Source organism: Ylistrum balloti, unplaced genomic scaffold (assembly GCF_031769215.1).
Source record: "Ylistrum balloti isolate Yb309-2 unplaced genomic scaffold, AGI_CSIRO_Ybal_v1 Utg370844, whole genome shotgun sequence".
In the NCBI taxonomy this organism is placed as follows: domain Eukaryota; kingdom Metazoa; phylum Mollusca; class Bivalvia; order Pectinida; family Pectinidae; genus Ylistrum; species Ylistrum balloti.
Window position 1 is genome coordinate 57,081 of NW_026782486.1, and position 16,374 is coordinate 73,454.

The 16,374-nt window shown below is 38.6% G+C and overlaps 1 protein-coding gene across 1 annotated transcript in view; it reads right to left on the reverse strand.

Moving 5' to 3' along the window:
- Window positions 1–377: 377 nt before the first annotated feature.
- LOC132559043 (myocardin-related transcription factor B-like) overlaps window positions 378–16,374 on the reverse strand; it is a 48,476-nt gene continuing 32,479 nt past the window's right edge. Inside the window, exons 7-10 of the mRNA XM_060223651.1 lie at window positions 13,672–16,240; window positions 13,264–13,399; window positions 9,519–9,621; window positions 378–8,971 (exon numbers count right to left, since the gene is read on the reverse strand). Coding sequence (XP_060079634.1) covers window positions 8,148–8,971; window positions 9,519–9,621; window positions 13,264–13,399; window positions 13,672–16,240 — 3,632 coding nt within the window. The 3' untranslated portion in view covers window positions 378–8,147. The remainder of the gene's footprint in view (window positions 8,972–9,518; window positions 9,622–13,263; window positions 13,400–13,671; window positions 16,241–16,374) is intronic.

A 16,374-nucleotide genomic window follows, 5' to 3' on the forward strand; every position in this document is an offset into this window, starting at 1 on the left:
CTTTGGTTAATGAGAAGTCTTTTGAATGTTTTAACAAATTTAACCCCTTTGACATTTGATATGGTTCAAGGTCATTTGCTTTAAAATGTTTGAAAAAAAATGACCCCTGTGACTTTGAAGACTTGATTTATATTTGCAGCTGTTGGGCTTCATCAAAGGAACCTAACAGCCAAATATAAATATTCTAGGCCTTTAAATTACTGAAATGAAATTGATTGAAGATTATAACAATTTTTTCCCCTGTGACCTTGAATATGAGTCAAGGTCATTATTTTCACACACTCTTTTGGGCTTCATCTGTGATATCATTGGCCCTTTGGGCCAAGTGAGGTAAAAGAGTAAATCTACATACCAGGAATAAAAACAAAGAGACGAGATTGAAGAGTAACATCAAGCTCTCCTTTATTAGTTGGGTCTAATGATCCATGTGGTATCAAGCATGTACAGAGCTGTCAATGTATATACAGTAAAACTGCTATAGGCCACACAGACTAGGGCAGCAGAGGGACCCAGGCCCAACCAAGGGACAGCAGAGGGAGGGGCCAAGGCCCAAGGGGCCAGGACAGTGCCATAAAGTATTGGTCGGGTTACAATTGATAAAATCTTATATATTAAAGTTTTAAGTAAAATACATGAATTTGAATTTGATATTTCAGCTGTGAGGCGAGATTCCCTACGTGCCCTTCCTGCTCTTCAAATGGAACATGTGAATCCTATTATGCATAAAGAAATAACTGATATGTCGTTGGACAGATGCTAAAAACAAATGTACAAATAGGTGTTACATAACTGATGTTCAGAGATTTCTTATGAAAGATAATGGCTCTCAACACACTTTTGCTTAAAATATTGGAATCATTTCTTGATGTGAAGCCATTTTATAACATACTTGGAAGTACATTAACATGTTAACTACAAAATCTATATATCATAGTGCCTTCATGAGTGGGTGATATCTTACAAGCATTACCCGACAAGTACTGTGAACATAATCTAGTTCAATTAACACTCTGTTCATGTAGTGTCACATCTGCCTGATGTTCAAGACTCAACATGTTCCAAGATACCAATAACTGTTGGTGCAGAAAAAAAATCAAACCAAAATCACCTTAAAGCATACACTACTGTGATAACATGACAAAATATATAGCTATTTCTCAGTATCAGTTGGGCATTTCTTTTATCACCACAACATATTTACAAATTGGTTCTGAGCCACTTGAACATTATCATCTGAATGGTTTCTAATTCAGTCAACCTTACCAGGTATCTTATAATCTTCTTTTATCATATAAATACTACCTTAAAGAGTTCACACCAAAGGGAGATAAGTTTTCTTATCATGGTTTAAAGACCTGGAGAAAAAAAAAAAAAAAAATGAAAGGTCATTCATCCATATTAAATCCTAAGATTTTTTTTTTTTTTACATAAACACAAATGATAAAGATATTGAAACCATCTTTATCTTTATCTCCCAATTTTTATGTTTGTCTTTATCTCCCAATTGGGCAATCCAAGGCAGCATTGTTATTCCTGAAGGACTTCCTTCACATCAACATACAAAACAGTTAACTTGTTCTTAATATCAACATATAAAATTGTATAACAGAAACTTTTGGCACATGTTATTGACAAAAAGCAGAATAAATGTTAATACAGAAAATTCTATGTCATTTAGATATCCATATGTAAGGGTCCGATACACAGTTAAGTACTTCGTTTATAAACAAAAGTATGGTCGATGACTGAGAGACTGAGAAGTTACTGATTATTTACTATTAGAACACTGTATATAGAAATGAATTTCTGAAATGCAAAAAGCAGATATATGACTTGTGGAATGTCAAACGACACATAATATTGTACTAGTGAGGGGACAGTGAGTGTTCCCTACCCACAATATTGTACTAGTGAGGGGACAGTGAGTGTTCCCTCCACACAATATTGTACTAGTGAGGGGACAGTGAGTGTTCCCTCCACACAATATTGTACTAGTGAGGGGACAGTGAGTGTTCCCTACCCACAATATTGTACTAGTGAGGGGACAGTGAGTGTTCCCTACCCACAATATTGTACTAGTGAGGGGACAGTGAGTGTTCCCTCCACACAATATTGTACTAGTGAGGGGACAGTGAGTGTTCCCTCCACACAATATTGTACTAGTGAGGGGATAGTGAGTGTTCCCTACCCACAATATTGTACTAGTGAGGGGACAGTGAGTGTTCCCTACCCACAATATTGTACTAGTGAGGGGACAGTGAGTGTTCCCTCCACACAATATTGTACTAGTGAGGGGACAGTGAGTGTTCCCTCCACACAATATTGTACTAGTGAGGGGACAGTGAGTGTTCTCTTCACACAATATTGTACTAGTGAGGGGACAGTGAGTGTTCCCTCCACACAATATTGTACTAGTGAGGGGACAGTGAGTGTTCCCTCCACACAATATTGTACTAGTGAGGGGACAGTGAGTGTTCCCTACCCACAATATTGTACTAGTGAGGGGACAGTGAGTGTTCCCTACCCACAATATTGTACTAGTGAGGGGACAGTGAGTGTTCCCTCCACACAATATTGTACTAGTGAGGGGACAGTGAGTGTTCCCTCCACACAATATTGGTATTAACGCCATATCTTCTTCCAAACACTCTCACTACTTATCTGGCAATTTTAAAGTTTATGAAATAATCAATTTCTTTTTTCATTTCAAATAATTAAAGACAAAAAAGGGAAAAGTTTAGATTGTAAAACATAGATATTTTTTCAAAGTCCAATTTAAAGAACCTATGAATATTATGGTTTGGTCAGACTGAGATACAGTTACAGCTCATCCAAAACTGCCTTTATCTTAATTATAACAGAAATGGTTGAGATAAAGGATATGATTGAAGTCTGTATAAAGCAATGACAATAACCAGTTTAGAGCACAAGGAACTTTTCCAAACTGCACAGACATGGTACGAGTATGAAGTCAAACATGGTATTTTGTGGATGAGGGAACTATATATGTAGGGTTATAGTTTTACAGCTTTTATGGAAATTTCAAAACCTGCTATCACTTTTCTTCAAAGTGTATAAATTGTATATACATGCAAGATTCAACCAATAAAAATAGGATATACTCGAATGTTGATTCACACAGGTTAATAATATGTGGATAAGAAGCGGAGCACACTGCAAATTTGTTTAATTTATACAGGCCTGTGTGTAACAATCTATAGCTCTAATACTATCACTGTCTTAAATTATATATTACTTTTCATAAGAAAATATATTCAACCATACAGCTTATATATAAGACACAGCGCATGCACATGGGGAAATATAAATGTCTCCGGCCTAGTACAAACCAATCAAATACCAATGATATGACCACATATATATGGAGAGAAAAACATAATAAATATGTGTGTAATTACTATAGTCTCAAGGTCACATGTGACACATGTACCTGATGGAGAAAGCAAGTCCATGCCTGATTAAGACCTCTGTTGAAGGGTTGTCCTATCTGATACAACACATATACAACTATGACGAGTGCTGTATACTGGTCTCCCATGAAAGCTGATCGACACAGAGAGATGAACAGTGCTGTTGACTCATTCCTATCAGATAGTTTGCTTTCTCCAAAAGGTACATAATTATTTAACAATGAAATCATTGAACAAAATAACAAAAAACGCAAACTACAACAGATATGTTCACAGATGCAATAAGGCACATACAACATGATGTAACAGCAAAATGATGGTGTTGTTTCCTCCTGACAATTGTGAGCAGATCCAAGCTGACCAGTGGTCACAAAAGACATAGGATTTGGTCAGACTGACTAGATACATAAACTAATATGACCTTCCTCTTTTACTGTTAACAGGTGATAAACACAGGAATTGTGGTCTTCAAATGAATTTCGATTTCAGCTGTTATCTACCTGTTGAGTCATTATGTCCCCTTAACAGTGTCAGCACTGAATGCCCCCAGTGCTCACCTGTATGTATGTCTGCTGGCCTAATTACATCTTATTACATATTGAATACCTGATCAAACAGTTTCTTATACGATACAGGATCAACAGTCCTACTTTTATCATATATAACCATGTTAATGTAAAACTTCAAAATGAATTTTAATTCACTTTTCAAAACTGATACTACTAATCATATAAACCTGAAGTCTCCCTGAGTGATGAGAAGTTTTCATCCTAAGCAAGTGTTTATAGACACACAGTGAGGAAGGCCATAGATTTATCTCTAAAGTAAAGGATATCTATCACTGGGTGCTAATCAGATTTATCTCTAAACAATATTTATCACTGGGTTCTAATCAGATTCATTAAACTCAAACCTAACTACTTATTTATACATAAAATTTTACTATTTCACTCTCCTACACATGTTTCTGTTTGCTTACAGTATATACATGATTTTAGGCTTTCCCATCATTTCATTAACGGCAAGAATTATCTTAACACAACATAATACACTGTATTAATTTCTTTGGTGATTCAGTGAAACCGCTGAACACAGTACAGTCTTTTCCCACAAAATTTTCTTAATATCATTCAACAGTGAAAGACAATATCATCCATTTAGGAATAAAGAAGAAATCAACAGTATTTTTAACAATAGAAGATGCCTAATTTGCATAATTACAGTGATGTGAATGAGTAAAATAAGTAATTAACCACAATGCTACAATATAACACTAAGATAGCTTTCTCTGTGCTGAACCATCACACATGTAAAAAAAATTTACAATATTTTCAGCTATTTTTCACCAAAATTGAAATAAGTAAAATAAAACTAAAAAATTCATGAATCCAAAGTCCTTTAAATATTAAAATTCAAACCAAAACTTGTCTAACAGTTGAAATTAAAAAACATGAAGTCCTGCAACGGCTGAATTTAAAACCTAAATTCTTCTAATAGCTGTAGTTAAAACCTAAGCACTCTAACGTTTGAATTTAAAACCTGAAATTCTCAAACGATTGAAATCAAAACCTGAAATCCTCTTCCAATAGTTGAAATTAAAACCTGATTGTAACAGTTGAAGTTAAATCTATGATAAACCATGGAGCCTCAAAAATTCCCAACAAGAATCTTACTTTAATGTTTAAAAATGGGAATCTCAATCTCTTGACCTATAATGACTGTGTATAGGCTTTGATGTAGTACATAAAACAAGTATGTAACACAAATAACATGGGTAGTTTTGTAGGAAGATCTCAAGTTAACACCTGTAACACACCTGGATTAGAAACTGTATATATGTACAATAGATTTTATCATCTCAGTACCTCCATAGATTTTGAATGAGAAAATTCTATTTGAATCCTTTCCTGATATAAAATTTCTTATCTATCTTTTAGATGTGAACATGATCCATCTACAATCAATTGAATTTGCCTGCATTGTGGTATGATCTAGTTCAAACACTACAACATATGCTGTACTAAGGTAAAAAAATCAACAAGAAATTTGATTCTTTCAAACAGATATTTTAAAATTTCAATTATATTGAGCTTATTGTTACGGGAAATCTATAAAATGTTTTATGTTAAAACACACCATAAAAATTCTATTTGATGAGTTATTTGATCAGCAGAATTATAAAGTTGATAAATATAGTTACAGAGCTTCATACTAATACCATTCCAACGACACCCCTCCCATATATATCTATAGGTAATGTTAACCCTAGTACCTAGGAATGGTGAAGTAAGTGTTTACAGATCTAAATTTTGTTTTGATCACTACTTTTATCTACAAGTTTGAAATCACATTTAAAGGTTATATAATTTACTGCACACTGGCAGCACCACACACTTATATGGCTCTGTGTACTGTGGTGAAGTTATAAAACATAATATATATTTTAAATTAAGATTATAAAGGGAGATAACTGCATTAATGCCATAACCATGCGTGGATTTTCATGGGGTTACCCTTGACAGAAGTCCTAAAATGGAACCTTTATCGAGTCCTGGATAAGTGGAATATATTTTGTGGTCCCTTTGACCTTGGCAAATTTCAGTTTTACAGTACACTTCAAAAGGACTGCCTAAAGGTGTCTGTTACATAATGGAAGGGAGAGAAATTTGACGAAAAAAAAACTTGTCAACGCTGTAATGTTGGGCCATATGTTATTGACACATGATGAGAACCCCACTGAATATACATCACATTCTCAATGCCACAGAAATATCAAATATCTATATTTTCAATTTTAATAATGAACCAGGAAGAAAAATGTCACTTTGAGAGCATATGGAGTGAGAAGAATGCTAAGCTTGCCATTGGCTGGTGTCTAGATAACAAGTGATGTGCCCCATGATTGGCCAGTGGTTATAATCGCCATGGTAATGGATCTAGATAACAAGTGATGTGCCCCATGATTGGCCAGTGGTTACAATCGCCATGGTAATGGATGCAAAGTGGTAGTACCAGGGAATGGGGGAATGTATGAGTCCAAATACCTAGTGCTTACCTATCAATTTTATTTGAGATTCTTCAAGCTAATGGTTTCATTCATTAAATCTACATAATACAATGTATTTATAGATCATTCTCACTCTCATCAACATAGTTAGCTAAATCTATATCTCAACCAGGCATCAATGTTTTCACATTCTCCTATTTATAAAAAATACATATGCATGCAATTCTCATGTAAATATGGTCTTGGATACTGTGCCCTCGACATGTCTGGTCGCAGCCGCTCAAACTTTCACACCATGGCAGTCATTTTAAACCCACAAATATTTCTTGATATTATCTTTTAAAGTTTGAAGATGAAAGGACTTACAATACATACTGTTAAGGCAGAGACACATGTCTGACATTAAGGGTAACTTTCATTCAAATTGGCTGCCATGGTAACAAAAGTCGGCTCCAGGAAATAAACGCTTACACTGCTTGGTTCATGTTGGTATGAAATATGGTCCCCAATATTACAAACTTGTCTGGTAGCTCCACTTTGCGGATAAGATTTATTAAATAATAAATAAGGATTTTTATTAATAAATAATTTAATTTAGGAGAAATAAGGAAAATGTTTTCTCTTGGGATGGAATGCATTCGAACACAGCAATGAGTTGAAAAATGAAACAAAAATTAAAACAATTACATACATGTTTTCTGGAGAATCTGCTAGTCACAGTGGCTCTGTCACAGAGAAGACAATCAGTGCAAATTAAACATTCCGATATGAATGGACCCACAACACGTGACAGAGGCATTGTAATTACCAGACAAATGATTAATGTGACATTCTTACATGGGGACACATTCAACCAGAAAGTTTTGGTGTTAGTGCTACTAGTAATGTGAAAAATACACGTGTATGGTCTGAAAAGTCTCTTCTCACAAAATTATCTAATTCACAAAAAAAGGAAACAATGCAATATCACTTACAACAAACCAATACCAGCACTGCAAATAGCTAAGTTATCAATATGCAATTTTTTTTTTTATTGTTTAAAAAAAACTAAATGCTTATTTATATAATTACTGTCCATGCTCACTTGTATGTACAACAAATGGCTTCATCTGTACATATATCTGTATATATTTGAAGATATCAGTCCATCTGGTGAATATACGCAGTGCTTTCTTTCTTCCTCTGACAGTTTTCAGATATAAATCTTTCCCCATCTTGCCTTTCTAATATAAAAGATTTTAAAAAATGTATTTCTGCACCTGTCTTACTTGAAAGTCTTGGTCCAAACTTACAATAAGCACCACATTCATTATTTGTTCAAATTTCATTGTTGAAATTTTGTTTCAATATGAGCTTCATAACATATTAATACAGTTTTATCTGACCCTTACACTACCTAAAATCTCTAGAGTCTGCACTGATGCTCCTTAAATTCACTAGAGCCAGCATTAACACTTCTTACAATCTCTAGAGCAGCCAGCACTGGCATTCTTTTCAATCTCTAGAGCCAGCACTGGCATTCTTTTCAATCTCTAGAGCCAGCACTGACATTCTTTTCAATCTCTAGAGCCAGCACTGACATTCTTTTCATTCTCTAGAGCCAGTACTGGCATTCTTTTCATTCTCTAGAGCCAGCACTGGCATTCTTTTCATTCTCTAGAGCTAGTGTTGACTCTCCACAATCTTATGACCAGCGTTAACACCCTCTACTAACTAGAACCTGTTGTTTCTGTTAATTTTTCCCAGTTGATACCACTGTGTAGATCTGTAGGAGTGTTGAAGTCTGTATCATCAAAGTTGAATAGTTCTAGTACCTCCTGCTGTGTCTTGGGGGTGAGGATGGGATCGGAGGGGAATGACACAGGTGGATTAGCACTGAGTGGGGTCAACCCTGTACTGGGCATGATCACATCCAACCAGTCGGACACATCCATCTGATTATTAGCACAGTTGTCTGGGTCTGTTAGTCCCAGCCCCGTCAGGTCAGGTTCAGACCCGTGGGGTGCCACTTTGTTGTTGCCACCCTGTAACAATGGCACATTTAAGAAGTCATTAACTCCATCACACTTCATTTCTTGGTCTGTCTGCATATGCATTGAAGTTGTGTCATTTAAGTCTAAAGTGAAGGATTGGTCAGAAGTCCAATCCATTGAGTTTAAATCCTGGTTCAACATATAGTCATTTATATCCAGCAGGTCATGAGTACTTGTGTCTGGTGACAACACATTGGCTACCATCAGTGGAGGTGGTGTAGAACTCTCCTGCTTCACGCAGTGTGATGACACTTGTTGTGGGCTGTTCAGCAGCAATGTGACATTATCAGACACAGTGTCTTGTGGAGCAGTCACAGTGAAAGAAGACGACAATCCAGTATACTGTTCTGAACTAGTCACAGCATATGATGCCACTGTAGTTGTGGTGGTTGTGGTTGTCATGGAGACACTCGACTGTGACACACTAATTGGTATAGTAGCGGTCTGTGTGGTTGTTTTTGGTGTTGGAGGAGGTTCCTGCGCAGCACTTGGTGGCAATTCTGTGGGAAATAAAAGTTATCAGATTATTATCTTTACCCACAAAAAAAAGGTTAAGTGAAGCTTTCTGTTCTAAATAACAGGTGAGCAGTCATGGCAGCTCACATGGAATTTCTATAGCTGCTGTTACAGGTACACCAAAAGTGTACAATTATCTTGACCCAGGACTCCATGATCAGGCCCCTCGGTCAACACTGTGGGATCATTATGTTTTGAAAGAAAACTCTATGTATGTGCAAACAAGCATTAAAATAATGTGTTAGAAGTGCTTTTTCAGAAGAAATGTATAAAAAAAAATAACTTTTTCTGAAAGTTGATATTAAACCTGACTGTATGACCTTTATTAATCTTTAATCCCTCTATACTTGTCTCGAGACAATGAAGTGAGAATAAAAACATTTTTCCAGTACATTTATACGCTGTTGATTTCCAAATATCTCTACAAATTGACATGGGGAACTTTTGTAATGTTTAATGAGATTTGGTTGAAAACATAACATCACTATTTAAGTACAAGAAGTATGTCTGATGTCCACAATATAATCGTACCCCCGGTTCGGATGAGTATCTCCAAAACATCGTCCATGGCTTGACTTTTCACTGGAATTTTGTTGGGTACTGTACCATTATTCAGCTCTGTTGCTCCCGATCCCTGTAAACAGCCAGACATTAATTACAACTCAGGACAAACTTAGGAAATAAATTGTTCTTCTGACAGTGGTTCAGACCAAGAGGTTTGTATTAATTTCAGTATAAAAACATTAAGCTGGTGTTTATTACATCATTGGTAACAAATTCTGATCCAAGTGTAAAACTCAAGGTTCCAACCCTGCTGTATCATCTCTCACTCAAAATGACTAACTGAATGTTGTGATAGAATCATAGTTGGTAGCTTTTATAACAAAACAACCCCCTCTTTTGATACACATCAGTTACATGTGAATTTCTATCTTTTAATGATGATATGTGAACAAGATAACAGCAGTCCAACATACACAAGACTTGAACAATCAAACTATCAGCTGGCCAGCCAAATGCTCTTGATCAATTTTTCTTAAATACAAATGATAAAAGAGAAAAGATGATTCTTTTATGTAATTTTAACAGCCAGGAAGTGAACACCCAAATTGACTTCAAGACATAAACGGTCTTTTGTACAACATTGCAAAAGACTGCAATATTTCAAAGGAAGCTTATTGATCTATTAAAGAAGAGTACTTGCACATTTGCTTTCACTCTTCTCTCCAATTGTATGTAATGTTGTGTAAATAGCTAGCCTTCCATCAGGTAATGTGCTGGCTAGACACTGTATACCCAAGCATCATTAATGGTACCCACTCAGCATATTGATGAACCATACAGGAGCAATCTCGTCCACAACATGTGCATCACCCCTGTCACAGGCGGTGTACATATAGCTACTACAGCTACCTGTTCATGTTGATAGGCATAGCACACAAAATGACAATCATTATAAAACTAAATAATGACATTAAATAATGAGTTTGTTAGATAAACATTTTAGTTGCCAGGACACTTGTTCTGTACCATAGTTAACCTATCAGAGCACCTGTTCGGTACCATAGTTAACCTATCAGAGCACCTGTTCTGTACCATAGTTAACCTATCAGAGCACCTGTTCTGTACCACAGTTAACCTATCAGAGCACCTGTTCTGTGCCATAGTTAACCTAACAAGGCACCTGTTCTGTACCATAGTTAACCTAACAGAGTCCATATTCTGTACCGTAGTTGACCTAACAAGGCACCTATTCTGTACGATAATTACCTAAAAGGGCACCTGTTCTGTACCATAGTTAACCTATCAGAGCATCTGTTCTGTACCATATTTAACCTATCAGAGCACCTGTTCTGTACCAAAGTTAACCTACCAGAATATTGCTACCTTTCTGCATAAGATTGATCCTATATAATGCTTGTTATGAAGCTTTGAAACACTCAGTTTACTGGAATCCTTCCAGAAATATGTCAGACTGATAAAGAACAAGTTCTTATGATGTTTTTCATTTTTTCCAATATTAGTTTATATAAAGCAGTGTGTTTTGAGATCGCAGCGCGGGGCTGTGTATCTATACACTACAGAGAAGTACCCTGATCTGTCACTGAGATGGTAGGTACAGCAACAGCACAGGAATGTGAGAGGATGTACCTTGTGAATGCATGCTGTTCATACATGTGCATTGTCAGATATATTTTTAAGAACACCTACGACAGCCCTTGCTGTTTTTTCAGCTTTGGTAGCAGTTCTATCATGGAGATGTCTGGCACATGTTAATCTCTCTTGGTCTGCCATGCTTTCTAGCTACATATGTATGATGGGTTGTTGGAGCAACTTGCCAGTCAATTTAAGCAATCTTTCTACCTAAGTATTTGTTTTATCTCCTAGGTACATTTGTGTATGTTTTGGGTACCTTTCCAGAGCTAGCAGTATTTACATTTCTACCCAATATCCAGCCCTATGAACTCAATTACTGCTTATCCTGGATAAGTCACATCTATGTAGATCTCAAAGGATCAAACATAATGGACTTTCCATAGCCAGACACTGTGTAACTCATTATCATCTTACCTAAGATAGTTTGACCCCTTGACCCCTGTCACACACCTTACCAGTTGTAACCCAACCTAACCTTGTATATCATAACCCTTGTACCACACCTTACCTGTTGTTACCAAACCAAACTTGTATATTATGACCCCTGACCCATACCTTACCTGTAGTGATTCCTGTCATAACCCTGTATATTATGACCCCTGACCTATACCTTACCTGTGGTAATTCCTGTCATAACCCTGTATAATATGACACCTGACCCATACCTAACCTGTGGCAATCCCTGTCATAACCCTGTATATTATGACCCCTGACCCATACCTTACCTGTAGTGATTCCTGTCATAACCCTGTATATTATGACCCCTGACCCATACCTTACCTGTGGCGATTCCTGTCATAACCCTGTATATTATGACCCCTGACCCATACCTTACCTGTAGTGATTCCTGTCATAACCCTGTATATTATGACCCCTGACCCATACCTTACCTGTGGTGATTCCTGTCATAACCTTGTATATCATGACCCCTGACCCATACCTTACCTGTGGTGATTTCTGTCATAACCTTGTATATCATGACCCCTGACCCATACCTTACCTGTGGCAATCCCTGTCATAACCCTGTATATTATGACCCCTGACCCATACCTTACCTGTAGTGATTCCTGTCATAACCCTGTATATTATGACACCTGACCCATACCTTACCTGTAGTGATTCCTGTCATAACCCTGTATATTATGACCCCTGACCCATACCTTACCTGTGGTGATTCCTGTCATAACCCTGTATATTATGACCCCTGACCCACACCTTACCTGTAGTGATTCCTGTCATAACCTTGTATATCATGACCCCTGACCCATACCTTACCTGTGTATTCCTGTCATAACCTGACCCCTGTATATGACCCTTGTATATCATGACCTGTATATTTGTATATCATGACCTGTCATAACTGACCCATACCTTACCTGTGGCAATCCCTGTCATAACCCTGTATATTATGACCCCTGACCCATACCTTACCTGTAGTGATTCCTGTCATAACCCTGTATATTATGACACCTGACCATACCTTACCTGTGGCAATCCCTGTCATAACCCTGTATATTATGACCCCTGACCCACACCTTACCTGTAGTGATTCCTGTCATAACCCTGTATATTATGACACCTGACCATACCTTACCTGTGGCAATCCCTGTCATAACCTTGTATATCATGACCCCTGACCCATACCTTACCTGTGGTGATTCCTGTCATAACCCTGTATATTATGACCCCTGACCCATACCTTACCTGTAGTGATTCCTGTCATAACCCTGTATATTATGACCCCTGACCCATACCTTACCTGTGGTGATTCCTGTCATAACCCTGTATATTATGACCCCTGACCCATACCTTACCTGTGGTGATTCCTGTCATAACCCTGTATATTATGACCCCTGACCCATACCTTACCTGTAGTGATTCCTGTCATAACCCTGTAGTGATTCCTGTCATAACCCTGTATATTATGACCCCTGACCCATACCTTACCTGTGGTGATTCCTGTCATAACCCTGTATATTATGACCCCTGACCCATACCTTACCTGTGGTGATTCCTGTCATAACCCTGTATATTATGACCCCTGACCCATACCTTACCTGTGGTGATTCCTGTCATAACCTTGTATATCATGACTCTGTCTTTAATGCTATGACCTTACCTGTTGTGAGTTATGTTTATTCCTCACAGCCTCATCATACTTAGGAGGTTCCTTCTGTGGCACAAAGAATGGGTTGGACATGGTCCTGCCCAATGACAGTTTGGCCTCTACAGGAGAAGATGGCAAGGAGCTTGTCCTGAAACACAACACAAACACTTCATCTGTGATATCTTTCAATTTGACTGAGTACAATTTTTCATACGAAATGTTTCTTGGGACCATTAGATTTTCATTGAAAGCACAACACTCTCATGTTGAACTTTGCTAATTGCAGCTCATTTTAAAGAACTCATTCCAGCTATGTGTACCATATCCGGGCACCACTGTTACAAGTATTCCGACTAACAAACTAATTATTATGTGATACTTTAAAGTATCTCAAGGAGTATATTGAATCATGAGGCTTACCTTGTGGTAGCTAATCCGTTGAGTGGCGCAGTCAGTGTTATCGTCTTGGCACCAGAGGTCACTAGTAAGGTGGGCTGTTTGAACACAGCACCAGAAGTAGATGTACCAGGTTTTACAATGTTGAGACTCTGATGCAGCGACTGGGTTTTAAAGAAATCTGTGAGATTTGGTTTGGTTCCTTGTTTTTTGTTGTCAGATGCTGAACTTGTGGCAACCATAACAGTAGGAATTCCATGATGTGCAAGCTGAAGACCATGGGCTGTGGTCAACACAGGTGGGTTACCAATCATAGAATGCAAAGATTGAGAGGGGATCTGTACCAACTTGGTTATCCCCACACTGTTAGGTATTGGAGAGATCTTACCATCCCCCAAGTTCACCGTGGTCAGCATCTGAGGAGGGGACAAGGGCTGTTGAGGTGGGGAGATAGGCTGTTGTATTAATTGTGGAGGAGAAATTGGTTGTTGTACTGACTGAGGAGGTGATATTGGCTGCTGTAAGATCATTGGGGGTGAATTGGGTTGAGAGGTTATGGTGTGTATGATCTGTGGAGGAGGGGTTGGCTGTGGGCTTGGCTGTATAAATTGTGGGGGTGAGGTTGGTTGTTGGATTATCTGTTGTATTACTTGTTGTGGAGGAGAGTTTGGCTGTTGGGAAAGCTGTGGTGGTGAGGCTGGCTGTTGTGTCGGGTATGTTGTTTGTTGCTGTTGTAAATGTCGCTGCTGCTGCTGCAGATGATGATGTTGCATCTGCTGCAGCTTAAGTCTCATCTGGGACTCCTCTAACTCCTTCTGTAGCTGGGCAATTCGCCGTTGTTGTTGTAGCAGGATCTCACTACTGATCTGTGGTGTGGCTCCAGGCGGAGAGTTGGCTTGTTTCACTGGTTGAGGTTGGGGTTGTGCTTGGAGTTGTGGTTGTGACTGGGGCTTGGGCGATGTGACAATCGCTGATACTGGTGGAGTTACAGCCTGACTTACATCTGTGGGAGAAAATCTGCGAATATCCTGAGGTCCATCAACATCCATGTTAATGTCCATAGGAGCTACAGACGGAGGTCTGGAGTTGTCAACCGCCATAGGAATGGAGGACTGACTCAAAGTCAGTGATCCACTCTTATTCTGAGCATTTAGTGCTGATTGAGCAATGTCCATGATTTCTGGTGAAAGTGGAGTGGTGGTAATGATTTGTTCTGTCTTTGGGGAGCAGGGAGGAGACTGCATACACACAGTCTCCTCAAGTGGTGTTAGAGGAACAGACTTAACATTCACTAATGTTGGCACAGGTCTCTTTACCAAAGATGATGCATTATCATTTGCCACACTTGTGCTCACTGATCCCTGTGCCACACCAATTATTACATCGACATAGGGCTTCAATCTTTCTATCAACTGAGGCTTAGGACCAGACACTGGCAAATTTCTTTTCTTTAGTTCCAGTTTAAGATCAGCCACTTTCATGTCCTCCAGGTTAGAGAATGGTTTCTGCACTACATGATTGGACTTGCTCTGAGTTTTGGAGTGGTGAGTTTGGGACACTGGATGTGTGTGAGTACGTACTTGTGACCCAGATTTTTGTACTATAGAATGTCCACTTTGCACTTGAACCTGTTGCACTTTTTGAACTGGAGGCTGTGACACAGTTTGAAGTTGAGCAGGTTGCTGTTTTATCACAGTATGGGGAACAGTAGAAGACTGCAGTAATGATGTTGAAACTACAGTAGTAGCTACTTGTGAGGGCACCATGCCTTGTGCTGGCACCACCGTGGGGGTGGATAACATCCCTTGGGCAGGAACTACATTCTGAGGAGGCAGGAGTCCTTGGGCTGGCACCACACCCTGAGCCTGCACCACTGTGGGTGGACTGCTGGCAAATGAGGGAGGACTATTGATAGCAGAGGTGATAATAACACTTCCTGCAACACTGTGTCCCGGTGACACAGTTGTACTCGTCTCTGACTTCTGTTGTGGAAGTAAAGTGACGGGTACCGGGAGGTTCTTTTGCTGAAATTCCAACTGCCACTGCAGAAACAGCTGTTGTTGTTGAAGCATCCAATGGTATTTGGTTTCTGAGGTCGGTGGAGTGGTACTAACAGAACTCTGTGGAGAAGACGATGTAGATGTCACTGTTGACGTCACTTGCGATTTAGACGCACTTGGCGGTCCCTTGTATTCATGAAATTTGATCACTTTTGACTTTGCTGAAGTTTTTGGCTTTGACTTTTTCTGTCGTGAGACTTTGTTAATGCCATTACCAGAGTTTCCATTCTTGGATGATGACGATGAAGACAGGGATCCAGTGAAGGAAGTAATGGGAGTGTTGAGAACAGCAATCGATTGAGTATTGAGCATCTTGTTGAATGTAGGGGTTGTGATAGTTGTCTGTCGTGATTTAAGTTGTAGTGGTGGAGGATCAGGTGCTGGGGGCACCACTGGAGGACTGCCGATGTCCGACATTCCAGATTCCTCTGTCTGGGAAGGAGACGGTGCTCCCTCACTACTGTCATCATCAAACACAAAATGGTAAGACTTGGAATCTTTGTTGTCAGGAACTTGTAACTGCACAACTCCATCTGAAGAAAAGGGCCAAAAATATATATCAACTTATAGCACTAAGGTTTTGCGATTTAAATCATGACAGTCGCTTTACTTGGAAGCAGGTTGAAGAAGATAAATGATAACAATTAGCAAACTATATAGGATAGCA